The following is a 16,885-nucleotide window of genomic DNA, read 5'->3' as shown; positions in this document are numbered from 1 at the left end:
TCAATACATTCCGCCCATTCCACCCATTCCACCCATTCCACCCATTCCATCCATTCCACCCATTCCGCCCATACCGCCCATACCACCCATTCCTCCCATACCACCCATTCCACCCGTTCCATCCATTCCGCCCATTCCAGCGTCGACGTTTTGAAGACCCGCACCTAAAAAAAGGAATCAATTATGCCTCAAATGTTGCAATGACACATATTACACATCGGTGCCCTAGATGCAAGGGCTCCTGAACATTAGCGTAATTGTCATCTCTATTGCAGAATTTCGTCACACACTGAAGTATATTTAAAGACACACAACTACTCTATACCTGATACCTCAAATCAATGCAATGTACCGCTTGAGGCCTGTTTCACCAGATAAATGTCTCAGTCTCTGTTCGATATATATATATATATATATATATATATATATATATATATATATATATATATATATATATATATATATATATATATATATATATATATATATTGTTCCGAATTCCCAAAGGCCAAACTTCATTTATTTAAGAATAGCCTTGCATTTTTGTAATATATTTCTTGAAACAATACCCACAACCTTGCCTTCAAATGGCAAATGTATATTTAAAATTCTTCTCAACCTGTTTTTATCATGCCGTCATAATGCATGCACATTCGAAGCATTCCCACTTTATGATAGATCAATCACGTAAGACCCTGAACCAGGACGCTTAGGCAACTTTTGATATTGGTATTTGACACAAAGCAGCTCAATATTGCTCCAGGGCTAACATCGTTAACTTTCAGCTACATGAGTGACTTTTTCATGTGTAGATATTTTCTCGATGCGAATGATGCGCTTCCCATATACAGCACCAAATAAAAATCAATTGAAGATCACTTGACGAGCAATCAAACAAGGCGAGTGGTAAAAAAAAAACATCTTCCGGAAGCGTTCACGCGATCACTTTAAGATTAACAATAAACTTTTTTAAGAGTTCTCTTGCGGCACTTCTTTCCGTACTGAGCAACATTCCAAACTAAGTGCCCTTTGCACCTTCGCAGTCTAGCAGCACGCATTACCGGCATTGTAAAGATTGAGTTGGAGTACACATTATAAGCATTGCGCAATGCCTCACGACAAACGTATCGATCACACGTCATCATCTCCCCTCCTATTCTTGCGGTTCAGCGCACGCCAAAGCATTACTCCCTGCCATCTTCTCTTTTCTCTTCTTTTCATCCTCCCATTACCACTTTTCACCCTCACCTTCCTTCACCACTCCTTTCCATACTACACTTCACAACACTGCGCCATACTATACACGAATACGCTATGCTTTCTCTTCTTCCCTCTTCCTTTCTTTCCGCCTGATCTTCGCATAATTCATTATAGGTTCCTTTCCCTGGCTACGTGAACACAGGGGGAGAGGCACAAACGCAAGGAACCACAAATTCTTGCGCAAGTGAATGAACTGCCATTACCTGGGCTAGTTTGTTTTGGTTTTTCATGGATCGTGTTAATACATACTAGTTTGAATTCAGCGCCATTTCTCGTCGCTTCCTTGTATTTTTGCATCTTCCGGGCTGCTCACGCAGTTATGGAATACCAACTAGCCTGATCCCACACCTTCTTTTCCTCTCTCATCGCCTTGCTATATTGCATTACACATAGCCACGTTACAAGCGATCGTAAACCTGCGTAGTTCCATACATGGTTACGGTGTATTTTATTCCCCCGATTCCTCCTCACCTTTTCGTCTTTTTTCTAGCCTTATCTCTTCTGTACTACGCCAGGCTATGCTCCAAAATTATTGTGTGAGCCTACAGATGGAAACATGTAGTGGGACAAGCAGAATGAACAGAGAAATAGTCTCACCCTGTCGAACTGAGACACTTCCTTTGTTCATTCTGCTTATCCCACCAGATGGCTATGCTATATTATAAATGGCCATGTTGTGGTTAGCCCTCATCCCCCCGCCTCCTATATGTCCTTTTTACCCTTAACTAACGCTTTCTAGGCCTAACTTTTCTTTCCCGCCTTCTTGGTATAATGTACTATTGATGATCTTGCCTTAGTAACGATATATGTGGCTATATCATGCTTGTTTTACCTTCTGCCCTACTCTTTTTTCTCCTCCCCAACTTCACACCGCTCTTCTCATCCTTACTTCCTTTTTTTTGCCCCTTTATATGCTCTACCATACTGTCATACACAGCTGTGCTATACATGATACGTGTCTTTGTGTCGCGAAGCGACATAAGGCGTCAGACGACAGTATAGGACCGCCAAGATTGCTAATGTACCCCATTCCTAAAACAGACTCAGACTATAGTGAAACCCCAGGCTCTGATCAAACTCAGCTTGCAGTTGCCCAGGACAATGCTTGATCGTAAACGCTAAATGAAGTCGCAGGCATACTTACTGTTATTCTCCGAACCTTTCAATCCAAGAGAAGTCTGCGCTATATTTACGGCCGAGTTAGTCACTGAAAGAATGCACAAGGAAAACAATGTGTTCATATTCTTTTACACTACTTAGAGGCATGGATGCGTCTTCCTGTCGGTATAGCTAACAGCAACCAAATCTACTCAATTTTCAGATCTCTAGTACTACCCCAAGCTCGTGGTGATGGAAGCAAGGACGACGGCTACGCACTCCATGTTTAGACCCATAGTGAAAGATGTCGGGTTTCCGTGGTATACCCCTCTGATGTGAAATGTCACTCACAAAGCCGAGCCAAAAAGAACAACAATAATTGCGAGCCTTGTGTGTTGTTCTCGTCTAGGTTCTCTGATTGCACGTCCACTTTTACTGATCGTATGGCCCGGCGGTGTACTTGGCGAATTGATACATGGAGCACATTTTTTTACACCAGGCAATGCATTGGGTGCAACAAGTTGCGGGAAAATTAGGATTACCTCAAGTGTTCTGACTCATTTTATGATGCTTTGTATCCCCTAAATGACCAAAGGCTTTTCGGGAAAGTTTTTCTGTTTTGGAGGGTTACATTGACAATGGAATGAGTATTAACGAAGAAATACGATTCATATAGAGCTATAGGTGATAACTGCACACCTCGTGTTTCAACCTTACATGGAACAGACAAAAAAGGTATGGAAGGCATTGGAGATGCTGTTTAAAGTAATATTCTTGATGTGAAAATTCAGTGCCGGCGAGTTCTATCTCATGTAGTGCTCTACAAAAAAAAACAAGCCCGTATTGTTCTCCTTCCTTTGTTATCTCTTCTCGGCGTGACACGACGTTTAACAAAGAATAGTTTTCTGAGAACGGCCACAAACAACCAGTAGCACAAACCTATGGGCTGAATGAAAATGTCCAGGAGATGGAGTAGCTTGTTTTTCAAAATGAGCTATCGTTAGGTGCTTCAGAAATCTCTATGAGTGATAAACCTCAAGGGAAGGAAAAACGCAACAGCATTGTTTGAGAGGAATTTCTGACGTTTTGCGTATCTTTGCACTTGCTACTTGAGACTTTCATGATTTGACGCTTCTTAATGAGATTCTTTGTTTCCTGGGAAAGCTTGCCAGTGTCCTGTCTAACTACCCTGCCTCCAACTTCCACTGCACACTCCCTAATGATACTCGTCAGATTATCATTCATTGTATCTATGCTAAGGTTGGTTTCCTCACTAAAAGCCGAGTACCTGTTCTGAAGCGAGACTCTGAATTCCTGTACTTTCCCTCTCAGTGCTAGCTCATTGATTGGCTTCTTGCGTATTAGTTTCTGGCGTTCCTTTCTCAAGTCTAGGTGAATTCGAGACCGTACCATTCTATCGTCCCTGCATCGTACCTTGCCAACCACTTCCACATCCTGCACGATGGCTGGGTGTGCACTCATTATAAAGTATATTTCGTTCTTATTTTCGCCATTAGGGCTCCTCCATGTCCACTTCCGGTTTCCTCGTTTTCGGTAGAAGGTATTCAAAATCCGTAAATTATTGCGTTTTGCGAATTCTACTAGTAGCTCTTCTCTGGCGTTTCTAGTACCGATGCCATAATCTCCTACTGCCTGGTCTCCAGCCTGCTTCTTCCCTACCTTTGCATTAAAGTCGTCCATCACTATAGTATACTGTGTTTTTACCTTACTCATTGCCGATTCCACGTCTTCATAGAAGCTTTCAACTGAAACGTCATCATGGCTGGATGTAGGCGCGTAAGCCTGTACTACCTTCATCTTGTATCTTTTATTCAGTTTAATTACGATACCTACCACCCTTTCATTAATGCTATAGTATTCCTCTATGTTGCCAGCTATGTTTCTGTGAATTAGGAACCCCACTCCCAGTTCTCTTCTGTCAGCCAAGCCCCGATAGCAAAGGACGTGCCCATTCTGTAGCACCGTATATGCCTCATCTGTCCTCCTAACATCACTGAGCCCTATTATATCCCATTTAACACCCTCTAGCTCCTCTAATAGTACAGCTAGACTTCCCTCACTAGATAAGGTTCTAGCGTTAAACGTTGCCAAGTTCAGGTTCCAATGGCGGCCTGTAAGGATCCAGAGATTCTTAGCACCCTCTGCTGCGTTGCAGATCTGACTGCTGCCGTGGTGAATTGCTTCACAGCTGCTGGGGACTGAGGGCCGTGAGTTATTTGACGTATGCATGTGGGAGGTAGTGGCCAGATACTGCACCAGGGTGGCCAATCCTTCTCTGGTGAGGGAGTGCATTCCCGGTGGTGGTTACCGGTGAGGCCACACCCCAGGCCTCGTAATGCAGTTCCATCACCACGCGGATTTTTTTTTATCCGGTTGGGAACTGCGCGGCACCGGAATTTGAACCACGGACCTTTTGCAAGCGAGGCGGATGCTATAACCACTACGCCATCGCTGTGACTCCACAGACAAAATAGAACTGGCAGAGCTTTCGAAGTTGATTAATAGGCGGAAGGTATCCGACGTAAGAAGGTATAATATGGAGAGAATTGAACACGCTCTCAAAAACGGAGGAAGCGTCAAAGCAGTGAAGAGGAAACTTGGGATAGGCAAAAATCGGACGTATGCACTAAGCGACAAAGAAGGCAAAATAACTGTCAATATGGATAGGATAGTTAAAATAGTGGAGGAGTTTTACAGAAATCTGTACAGTAGCCGGGACAACCACGACTTTAATACTAGAAGAACTAGCAGTAACCCAGATGGCACCCCACCAGTAATGATAGAAGAAGTCAGAAAAGCTTTGGAGAGCATGCAAAGAGGCAAAGCTGCTGGTGAGGATCAGGTAATATCAGATCTATTGAAAGATCGAGGACAGATTGTGTTAGAAAAACTAGCCACCCTGTTTACGAGGTGTCTTCTGACGGGAAGAGTACCAGAGTCTTGGAAGAACACTAACATCATCTTAATACATAAGAAAGGAGATGACAAGGACTTGAAGAATTACAGGCCGATTAGCTTGCTCTCTGCAGTATACAAGCTATTTACAAACGTAATTGCTAACAGAGTAAAGAAAACGTTAGAATTCAATCAACCAAAGGAACAAGCAGGATTTCGAACAGACTACTCAACAATCGACCACATTCATACTATCAATTAGGTAATAGAGAAATGCTCAGAATATAACCAACCACTATACATAGCCTTCATAGATTACGAGAAGGCGTTTGATTCAGTAGAAATATCAGCCGTCATGCAGACACTGCGGAATCAGGGGGTCGATGAAGTATATATAAACATCCTGGAAGAAATCGACAGGGGATCAACTGCTACGATAGTGCTTCATAAAGAAAGCAACAGAATACCAATCAAGAAGGGTGTAAGGCAGGGAGACACAATCTCCCCAATGCTATTTACCGCGCGCTTACAGGAGGTTTTCAGAAGCCTAGAATGGGAACAGTTAGGGATAAGAGTTAATGGAGAATACCTTAGTACCCTTCGCTTCGCCGATGACATTGCATTGCTGAGTAACTCAGGGGCGAATTGCAACTCATGATTACGGAGTTAGACAAGGAGAGCAGAAAGGTAGGTCTTAAAATGAATCTGCAGAAAACGAAAGTAATGTACAACAACCTAGAAAAGAGGAGCGCTTCGAGATAGGTAATAGTGCACTTCAAGTTGTAAAAGACTGTCCACTTAGGGCAGGTAATAACCGCGGAGCCGAACCATGAGATTGAAGTAACTAGAAGAATAAGAATGGGGTGGAGCACATTTGGCAAGCACTCTCAAATTATGGCAGGTAGATTGCCACTATCCCTCAAGAGAAAGGTATATAACAGCTGTAGCCTGCTAGTACTTAGCTAAGGAACAGAAACATGGAGAATTACAAAGAGGGTTCAGCTTAAATTGAGGACGACGCAGCGAGCAATGAAAAGAAAAAGGGTAGGTGTAACCTTAAGAGACAAGAAGAGAGCGGATTAGGGAACAAACGGGGGTTAAGGATATCATAGCTGAAATCAAGAAGAAGAAATGGACATGGGTCGGGCATGTAGTGCGTAGACAGGATAACCGCTGGTCGTTAAGGGTGACTAACTGGATTCCCAGAGAAGGAAAGCTGGTTAGCGGGAGACAGAAGATTAGGTGAGCAGATGAGATTAAGAAGTTTGCGGGTATAAATTGGCAGCAGCAAGCACAGGACCGGGTTAACTGGCGGAACATGGGAGAGGCCTTTGTTCTGTAGTGGACGTAGTCAGGCTGATGATGATGATGATGATGATGATGATGGTGATGATGATGATGATGATGGTGGTGGTGGTGGTGGTGGTGGTGGTGATGATGATGATGATGCACTTGCTACGTTGTTATTCTTTGTCCGTCGCAAGTCTTTGCTGGAGGTCTGTTGCATCATAAGGTTTCTTAAGTTCAGCGGCAAAGTCTTTGCGGCACATAAGCGATATTTTTACTGTGACGATTCATAGCCTGCTGTGGTGGCACATTTATATGTGTAACTACAAACATTTGTTGTACTTGAGCTTTTTGTTATGACACATATGTGACAGGGTTCTCTTCTGCTACCAAGGCAGCAATGTGTGCTCGTCAGAAATGTCTGTTACTGTAACCTTGATGTAATAAAAAGATTCGCTGTTGTCTTGATAATGTGTTCAATCATGTTTCACATTTAGAATCATTCTTCGTTATTAAACACATTTTTGTTTCATTGCGTATAAATCTGGGTGCACTACTTCATCAAGGACTCCGTGGTTGTGACGCCATATGGCTGGCAACTTGCTCATGGGCATGTGTAGCCTGCTAATCAACCAAATTTCTCCTTGTAACACGGACAGACCAACAAACTTGCCGCATCAGTGAAAAGACTGCAGCAGTGGAAGCAGGGGCCATGCCGAATTGGTGTCCAGTAAATTATTCACTTTAATTGAAGGCTACGACATAGAGCTGTTGTGGTAGCGTCAACAAGACAGTTCACATGCTTTTTGGTGAACAGCTTATAAATCGGAAAGCATCTTGATTAACGATAAATACACATCGCTGGTGGCAAGTCAGGAGTGATGCTGACGTGCTTGTTGCCTACATTGACTACGACAAGAGCAACTTGCAACATAGGATAAATTGAAGTCGTAGAAAAAAGATATGCCTCGGAATTAAAACTTGAATTTATCTGAGGCACTGGAGATGGGAAGAAGCTCTTTATTCACTTATCATCTAATGGTTTAAATCTCATGCAAAAGTTTGGTGTTGTGGACACTTTACTTACATGTAGTTCCTATTTGCGTTACCATCATTGTCGTCATTACTTTATCTGCAATTAACAGACAAAACATGCACCACAAGTACTCGTATGCACACACAAACACAGTTGCACTTAAGATATTTCTCTAGTGACCAAGTAAGCACTCACAAAAACCAACTGCTAAAGTAATGTATGCAACTCTTTTCTGTTACACTAAATAACGTGCAGCGACCATGCCCTAATGTGTTCTGACATGCTACTGTATTTTTGTTTATGTGGACATTCTCACAAATGAAGCACTTCAAATGGAATTTAATAGCGACATGTCTCAATACTGCAACGACATAGAAGTTTTGACGAGCCCATGTGTATCTAAAAATATAATTATAATGTACCCTTCAACAAATAAATCAAGTTCATGAATTACTAAAACGGTGTTTTAAACAAAGGTGTCCCACATTGGAAAACTTTGGTAATCTGGAAGCATCGGTAATGAATTTCGCTCTACGACATTGGGCTCAAATACAGTGCTATCAATATCAATACTGAAATTTCGAGGGTTGTAGCGCAGAATGCAGTAATCGTTTTAATACTTTGTATGCCACTACAACGCAGTGTATACTTCAAATCTTGGCTTCAAGTCGTGTTACCCAAGTTTCCAGGAAGTATCTGCGCGTACCTGTGAGAAACTCGTTATTAGTGTAGAAACGCGAAATGAGCTCAACTAAAGAGCCACTGCACTTCAACGACAGCATAAGCTATAAGTGCATGTGCACGGTAGTAACAAAAAATACCATGATAAGGCACCGCTTGGTGTCAAATAATATGGAACACGTTATTTTTACACGTAAATGCTGCAACCATATTGTCGTTATTCGCAAAATGGCATTACCACTCACCCATTTTCGAGCTGTCTTTCCCCATCGGATTCTTCATTTTATGACCTAAGATGTAAATGACGCGTGGTCATTTCAAATTACTGTATCTTTTTTGCTTCAAAATGATGGTACTTGTTCAAAAGGCTGCTAATAATTTGCACGGGTTGCACATACTTGCTCAATGAAATAAAATTTGGCTGAAGAAAGAGCGTATGATAAAACTTGGCGTGGTGCAAGGATGTTAAACTAAATTTGGTGTTTCTCAATTTGAGAAATAACATGGCCATTAGTTTGTAAAGACTGAACGTTATTTAATACCTTGGTTTAGGCGAAGACGATGAGAATTCTACATACATCGACGACGCACCGCTACAAGGGAGCCGAAGTGTGGCCGTACAAGGCGATGCCCAAATGATTTGATTCCAAATTTATTTACACCAGAATGACTCAGTAAGAATAATGCATTCGTGGCAAAATGACAGAATATAAATGCACAATGGTCTTAGAGCACTTGGCCTCGTTACTGATTGGTCGGTTTTGATTGTGTTACGGGTGAGCATGTTATGATCTCTGTATCATAGTTAAGCTTTACGGAGGCTTGGTTATTAACTGAAACTGTCACACGTACTTTTTTTTTCAGTCATAGTGACGTATAAGAGCACGTGGTAAGCTAGATAGTTACCTTTCTTTTGTGTTTTCCACTGGGTTGCATGTCCGTTGTGCGTGTGTCCTTTGCCTGGAAGAACATTAATATTACTTAAATATCACTGCTGCAAAATAATTTACAAAATTAAAGTTTTTCTGCCGTCATTTAAAGAAAATGCCGAAAGTGCTGTGGCGACCCCCCAAAGCTACGTATTGCACATACGGATTCATACAGACGTCTCTGTCAAAGCTCTTCTTTTTTTGGCACTTCCTAATTATAAGTATTCATACCCAACTGGTTTGCTCTGATGGACTGACCGACCTGTGAGGGTGTCTATGGTTATGCGACAAGCAGAATAAATGCCTGAAGCCAGGCGCATGGCATGAGGTCATTATCGTGAGTGACATATTAGCTTTTCATTTGGGTAGATAACGCTAACCTCGGGGTATTCCACCTATGCTCACAGGGTCCCTGATACATGCTTCTGAGATGTTCTCCGGACAGAAGCGCTCTGCTTATTTTGCTTTTTTTATTATTCTGCTCAGTCGATTCAATTATTCCCAGTTCCTCCTCGCCCCCCTACTTCCAATGAAGCTGTCTGCATCTAATTTGACTGAAGTGCATCCAGAACTGAAGGCACTGCAGCTGTCTGCCACTCACGTGGTTTTCAACACTGAATCCAAGATCGGCCGCGACGGCGTCATGTAATGACTTCATTGTGTCAAGTCATCAAAAGTTCACAAAATGGTGTTTGTCACGTCACGGTTTTCTTCAAATAATGACGCCATCAATTTTCTCTCTAATCACGTCACTTTATGCAATCTTCATCTTGACGCTGACGGCGATGACCACTTTTCGCGTTTGATGAGGAATAGAAAATGGCAATGTGCTCGCAAAATAAAATATGTGCATTATTGCGTCTTTGCAAGTTTACCTAAGCTTTCTCCCCATTGACGCAGTACTCGGCGACAAGTGCCTAAAGAGTTACCACTCTAAAAAGGCAGTTACCGAAGGAAGCAATAAGCCCACCAAAAACTGATAAAAAAGAGGCAGTGCCCACGGCAGCGTAATGAAAGGATCTCGCTCACTTTTTGTTGCAGATGCAGGTCTTTTCAAAAAGCGTTTCGGTCCTGCTGGAATTTCCAAAATTTCACATGTTAGTGGCATTGCAGTTGAGGGGTATTTCTACGAGATACTTGGCACTCCGCCTTCCACTTTATGACATATGTTATGCTCACTTTTCATTGATTATTAAATACAATTAAAAGCGAAGCAATGTCATGGTCACCTTACCTCAATTCACGACGCGTTTAACTTCTAGTCGTTATATGACATGATGAATCCCGTTCGGTTGATATCAATATACAAAAATACCTTTCAATTCCAACAAGTTCTTAAGTTTCAAAATTTATCTAGTTCAGAAGGCCCGACTTTTTTGCGCGTCATAACCATCTCAAACTTCATGACACATGCAAGCCTTTAAAATCGTTAGGTTTTAAATGATGATAGGCGATTAGAACTTGTTACACTTTATGAGCTCAGTACCAAGACCAACATAAGGAAAAGCTTATTACTTTTAGTGGAAAGGTGTTGAAATAAATTTGGTGTTTCAGGCAGTAGCCTGCAATTAGTGTCCTTGTGTTCTATGACGACCTCAACATTTTTTGTACTGGAACATGCGAAGAACTTTCATTAGTGTATAATATTAGTGTACTTACGACTACGCCGTAATGGAGCTTTCCTCCACCTTTGGGCCATTGAACCTTTAACAGCTAGAGATGGGTAATAATTATTGATATATGCATCGTACTTCTGGCTCTTACCAGTTCCTACGTACACATTTGAAAACCCCTTAACAGTGCACATGACAACCTGAATTGGTTCTTATATTTATCAAGAATACCCAATTAATTTCTCTAGCAAAGCACTGGTATAATTTATACAACATGTGTGTTTTTCAGACTATACATTTATATTACACGTGGACTTTTTGGCCAAAGAACATGGCTAGTACCCATGTTTATTATGATACGACTACAATACATTGTAATTTCATCGCACTGTACAAAGCCCACAGCCATTCCTTCAATAAGTTCCCAATTCAAGATATTGATGTGAAACTGGAGAGCTGCAGGCACCAGATATTCATATTGCACGTGTTTCACACTCTTTCAAGAAACAACTTTGACTATTAAAAGCACTTTTACAATATGCTAAACCTAGACTTTCATCGTAAAGCTCATCATCGTGCACCGTAGTAGCCACCATTATCACGCTACAAAGCGGAAGCGTCTAAAGCGCGCGTGGCGGGTTGTCGCTGCCCCTGCGATCATCAGCTGAACACCTCACAACGGAACCTCGGCGCTCGGAAGTTCAGACTTTGTTCTTAGATCAAGCGCCTTATGCACAGCGAATTGTTCGGCATCGTCGTAAACATCCACCTTCCGGCGTACGAGGGGTACAGTGCAAGTCTTTCGCAGCACGTTCCAGATGACCTGCTCACATAAAATATGTGCACATTCTGGGTCTGTATCCAAGTGAGGCATGGCCTCACTTGCGCACAGACAAGTTTTAGAATCAGGGTCTTTTTTTTTCCTTATTCAGGAGTAAGCTGCTCCGACAATTTCGTTATTTAGAGGGATACAACCGTCGTGTCTCCACTCTTCAAAAAAAAAAAATACTTCTGTTCATAGCAATGCTTCTGAAAGCATTAAGAGGGTACGCAGGAAACCTTCGTCCGAATCGCTGCTAAATACTCATCTCCGATATTTCAATACGCTTGCACGTGGTCAGAAAATACGGCCCATTTTCAACTACGCCAGCTCTCATAGTTTGAGCTCAAACCAGCACTTAGCTACAAAAGAAAGGTACTAACAAGGTCATCTGTGAAATGCAAAAAGTAGCCGAGAAATTATTTGACAATAATAGCTTAAAATACCTACCTGAGCACCGAGAATCCTTGTCTGCTCGATAAAGGACACTTTCCAATAACGTACTCTGGGCGCGTTAGCGAATGCATGCTACGAACTATTGAAAAAAAATCTGTGTTCATTACGCATGAAATTGGTCCTAAATTGATGCTTTAAAACAACACAGGAACGACATACTCTCATCGGGCTCTCTAAATGCAACTTTTTTTTTCAGTCTACACTGCCATCAGATGTTCTAAATTATTAAAGTGTTAAAAGCGCAGACAAATACAGAGAGAAAGATATAAAGAATATGCCTATGCAGAGTGCCCCCCAGCAAATAAAATATAACGTGGACTCTAAAGTAGCCTTCAAAATTTTCATCCCTGAAAGTACCTAGGTGGCTGTTGACAAAAACATATACTTAATTAGTTACCAAGCTAGCAAACACAAGTTCTCCATTATGGATGGATTTAAAACCATTTTGTCAACTGCATATTGTAATAAAATATTATACCTGAGACATAGACAGAGTTGAAATCTAAATGTTTATTAATATTTAAGCATTCACTAGTACGTTGTTTTTTCCATCTGTGGGCAGCTTAACTTACTAAAAACAAATGTCATCTGTGTAATACTTGACGCATTTTTTTTAACAATGTGGAAGTCCATGACAATGTGTGATACATGTTACGCTTCTGTAGTGGAATAATCCTTGCTAACATCAGCAGTCTTCCTTCTTGCACAAAAACAGTCAGATTTTACTTTTTCTGCAGCCACTTGGTCTATTACATTGTCGGCCTAATGAAAACGATCAAACATAATCATGGTAACTCTTTTTCATGCATTTTTTGCGTACAAGGAGTAAGATCTTATAAATAACAATTTTTTTGCATAACACCTTTCAAAACGAATATGCTGCTTTCAATACCCGCGTATGCAAACGGGTCAGGGCAATATCACAAAGAAGAGAACTTCAATTTGAGAACAGAACTAAAGCCGTGTTCTTTTTTTTTAATATAGTGGAGTCACTTGCCGCATTACTACATATTTATACTCGCATATCCATATGGTTTGCCTACAAATTGTTTGTCAAAATGTGATAAAATCGAGAATTTCACTCATGACGTTCAACAGCACAAAATACAAGGGACAGTAGAAGAGAAATGGGACAGGCGCCTTCCTGACTTTTTCTTTTTTGTGCCATTATTTCTTTCTGGCATTTTTTTACATCACTAACCAATACTACTTTGCCCAGCTTTCCCTCTTTAACCAGAATTAAGTGTCTGAGCCTAGCATTTTGTATTTTAAACGTATGTAAAGTCCTGGTTAAAAGTTTCCAGGCCACACATCTACAGAAATACGTGAGATGTGGCCTGGAACTTGTGACCCCCCCCCCGTACTTATGTTTACTAATAAGCTAGACTCGTGAGCAGTGTCAATTTAGGGTTAGAGCTATGACATTTGCTTTCGCCGAAGCATCAACGCCAAGCTTCTCTTGAAAAAGTTACGAGTGTGCTAGTTGACATCTGTATATTCGGCACAGAAACATATCTTTTTTAACACATTGTGGTGTTCCTATGCATGTTGTGTTCCGTCACGATGTTCTGTTGGAATGTTGCTGATGTCCGCTGTTCGTGAGAATAAATTTCTTTAAACACTCGTGAGAGCGTCCACAATATTTAAAAATGACGATCACCAACAATGGCACACTTTTGCGATCAAAAGGGTGTGAATATTTGGGCGAGGAGGGGGGTGGGGATGCTCCAACGCTAATAGTGCCCTATCAACAGTTCGTTCCAAAGCGTAAGTGTTGAAGAAAGCCATTCAGGCCAAATTCTAAAATTTGTCTTTCCCTTACCTTTCTTATCTGAAACACGGCTAACTTAATCGCCAAACAACTTAAAAGCTACAAATTTTCGTAGCTTCTACCAAGTCGCACAAGGCCCAGGTCACAGCAGAGTTGTTGAAAACGTTACCAGCTGGTCAAGCCTTGGCGAAGCTTTTACCTCTTCATGTTTCTCTTTCCCACCCTTTCCTATGTTATACTATACTCTAGATGGTTAGGGCTGTACTACACATTCTCTCTTTGTTCTGTATCTTTTCTTGTGTCTGTCTCTTTCCATCTTCCTATCTGTGCCTACTCATTTCTCGATTTATCACTTTATTTCTTCTTTTTTTTCTTTTTTCTCTTTGCTACTCTTTTTGTCTGTCTCTGTGTCTCTCGGTGTAATCGGTCTGTCGCTCAATATTTTTAACATCCGAGTGTTTTATGCCGGGGGCCAACTGCGGCTCCGCTGACGTATTTCCCTCACGGGTGCATGACATTGAAAAACACTAACACGCTGCAGCAAAAAAAAAAACGAAAATTTCTGTAATCATGCATCGAACGTAGAACCTCTCTCTCCGCAGCGCGTGGCATGAAACCACTGGGCCACAAATCGTGAGTTGTACAGCTTGCTGACGGCGGTTTATTTATATTTTATTTATTTATTTATTTATTTATTTATTTATTTATTTATTTATTTATTTATTTATTTATTTAGTTATTTACAGAATACTGTTAATCCCCCCATGGGGATTATTACAGGGGTGAGCATCACTGTCACAACTTTCGACGTTTGAATAAAAAAAGCAGAATAATAAAGAACACATAATTACTGAACACAGCAGTACGGCATAGAACAATCATACATTTGAACGATAACCAAGTACGAAGTACACCAATCGTACACCAACAAAAAACAGGAGTCGAGAAAAAACGAAGCACAGAAAGAAGAGAACACAGATCGAGTATTGTTATCAAGGAACCGTATTAAACAATAAATATATGCAGACAAGTGTTTTAGTTTGACAATTGAAAACAGGAAGGACTGCGTGAAGAAAAACAGGTGATCACTGTACATGCTAACTAGGTTAGAATGTACAGTGATCATATACACCATATACTGTTGGCGGTCCTCAGTATACTGATCGTATACAGCATATACTGTTGGCGGTCCTCAGACTTCAGCAACTTCAGCGCGTTTTCATCATCAATAGCGAGATGGCGCGACGGGCTCGCGTTGTGCGCCCTCTGAAGGTCGTCGCCTCACGCGTTGCGATGCGCACGCCTTCACGGAGCAATGTCGTTCCTGTACACGCTCTTATCGTGTGATTCGGGTGCTTTGTACATCTTTTACTTCCACCACAAGCTTGATTGAAGTTACAGTAGTTAAAGAGTGCCCGAAGGTCACTTCGCTCGCTGCCGCAGCTGTGTTTACGAAATGAGCGTGCTGCTGACACACGAGGAAGTGAGAATTACGATAGTTATTCGTGCTCGTTTTGTGAATACAGGTTCGTTCGTTTCGTGCGTCTTTGTGCTCGAGTAGAGCTTATCAGCATATGCGTATCAAGGTTTCATTTTTATAACACCATGCACAACTCAAGCGGACATCACATTACACATCCTAAGTGGCATTTAAAGAGCTAATCTCATCTACTAGGATATTAAGTGAGGCCTGCTCATAATACTAGTTTCCTTCATCTTGGCGTAAAATGCTTCGATTATTTCCCCCATATTGTGATTTTGATGTAACGCTTGTATATTTTAAGACATGATAGCAATTGCACTTACCACAATGGGCGGCCAAGTGATCATGCTCATTTTTTTTTTTTTGACATCATTGTGTGCTCTCTGAGCCTCGTGCTAACGCATCGGCCCGTTCGATCTATGTAAGAGGCACGGCAAGACAGTGGTATCTCCGACACAATATTCCGGGCACAATATACAAAATAGTTATCATCTCTATGACTAATGCCACACCCCCCTTGGCCTTTGTTACCCTTGCCGTCACTCCTTTCCACAGCGGCGCATATGCTACTCGTCTTTAAAGGCGCAGAAAACAATGCTAACCCCAAACCACATTTCTATTTAATTCAGACCAAGTGAAGAAATCCTGCGTACACCTATGATATCGGTTGCTAATGGCACTACTTTCTTCAAGGTCAAACGATACCGAGCTTATTGCGGTAACTCAATGTTACAAAGAACCACACGACACCCAAGGACACCGTTTCTTTGAGTTCAATCAACAGCTATAGATAATCGGCAGTTAATTACTAGTTCAAAAGTTATAGAATCTCTTCGCTAGCTCACCTTGTCAAGCTTATCGGGGTATGTTGTGAATTCTTTGATTTACGTGCATTACAAACCGGCGTCTGGGCGCCGCCGCTAATGCAATAATTTTTTTTGAGCCGTGGCAATCTTCGCGAGAGAAATTGAAGCTTCGTGATGTTAATTTTACTTTTTGCTGCAAAGCATATCTTGATAGAAGGGACAACCTTGAGAATGAATTGCTCACCTTTTACATTGGTGAGCTCCACTTCGTTGGCTATGATAACGATAAGAACAAGTGTTGTGGTGACTAAAGCAAGCTTCATTTTTCTTGCGTTACATATTAGTCAGCAATCGGTGTACTTTTTTTGTACTCTTCTGACCATCAACAACGGTACTTTGCAAGTAGTTATGATCATTCAACGAGCCGGTGAAAAACTGCAGAACGATGCATTTGCTAGAGAAAATTACCCGCTTAAAACGGTGGCGTGGTCATCTGCGTGTAACCACGGCTTGAAACAAACGAATTTACTCAAGATATTGTGATTTGCCAAGATACAATGCGACTGCGGCCTTCAATCTCCATATTTCTTTTTATATTGTCTCCTTTACTTCTCAATGCACTATGGCCAGCTGCTCCTGTATTGTATCCAGCACAGCTCAACGAAAATTTTCTCCGTAGCTGATGGAAAAAAATTATGGCGGCTCTGCACTATTGATGTCAATCTTCAA

General features: G+C 41.4%; 1 protein-coding gene across 1 annotated transcript; it reads right to left on the bottom strand.

Moving 5' to 3' along the window:
• LOC142790840 (uncharacterized) lies at window positions 1-16,639 on the bottom strand. The gene is made up of 8 exons (XM_075885368.1): window positions 16,401-16,639; window positions 10,867-10,920; window positions 10,237-10,281; window positions 9,185-9,238; window positions 8,524-8,568; window positions 7,649-7,693; window positions 2,405-2,467; window positions 1-164 (listed from the first exon to the last, which is right to left on the bottom strand). The coding sequence occupies exons 1-8, from the start codon at window positions 16,477-16,479 to the stop codon at window positions 1-3; spliced, it is 549 nt and encodes a 182-aa protein (XP_075741483.1). The 5' UTR covers window positions 16,480-16,639.
• Window positions 16,640-16,885: the final 246 nt, after the last annotated feature.

The sequence above is a fragment of the Rhipicephalus microplus genome, unplaced genomic scaffold, assembly GCF_043290135.1.
Source record: "Rhipicephalus microplus isolate Deutch F79 unplaced genomic scaffold, USDA_Rmic scaffold_132, whole genome shotgun sequence".
In the NCBI taxonomy this organism is placed as follows: Eukaryota; Metazoa; Arthropoda; class Arachnida; order Ixodida; family Ixodidae; genus Rhipicephalus; species Rhipicephalus microplus.
This window is presented reverse-complemented; position numbering and strand designations above follow the sequence as displayed.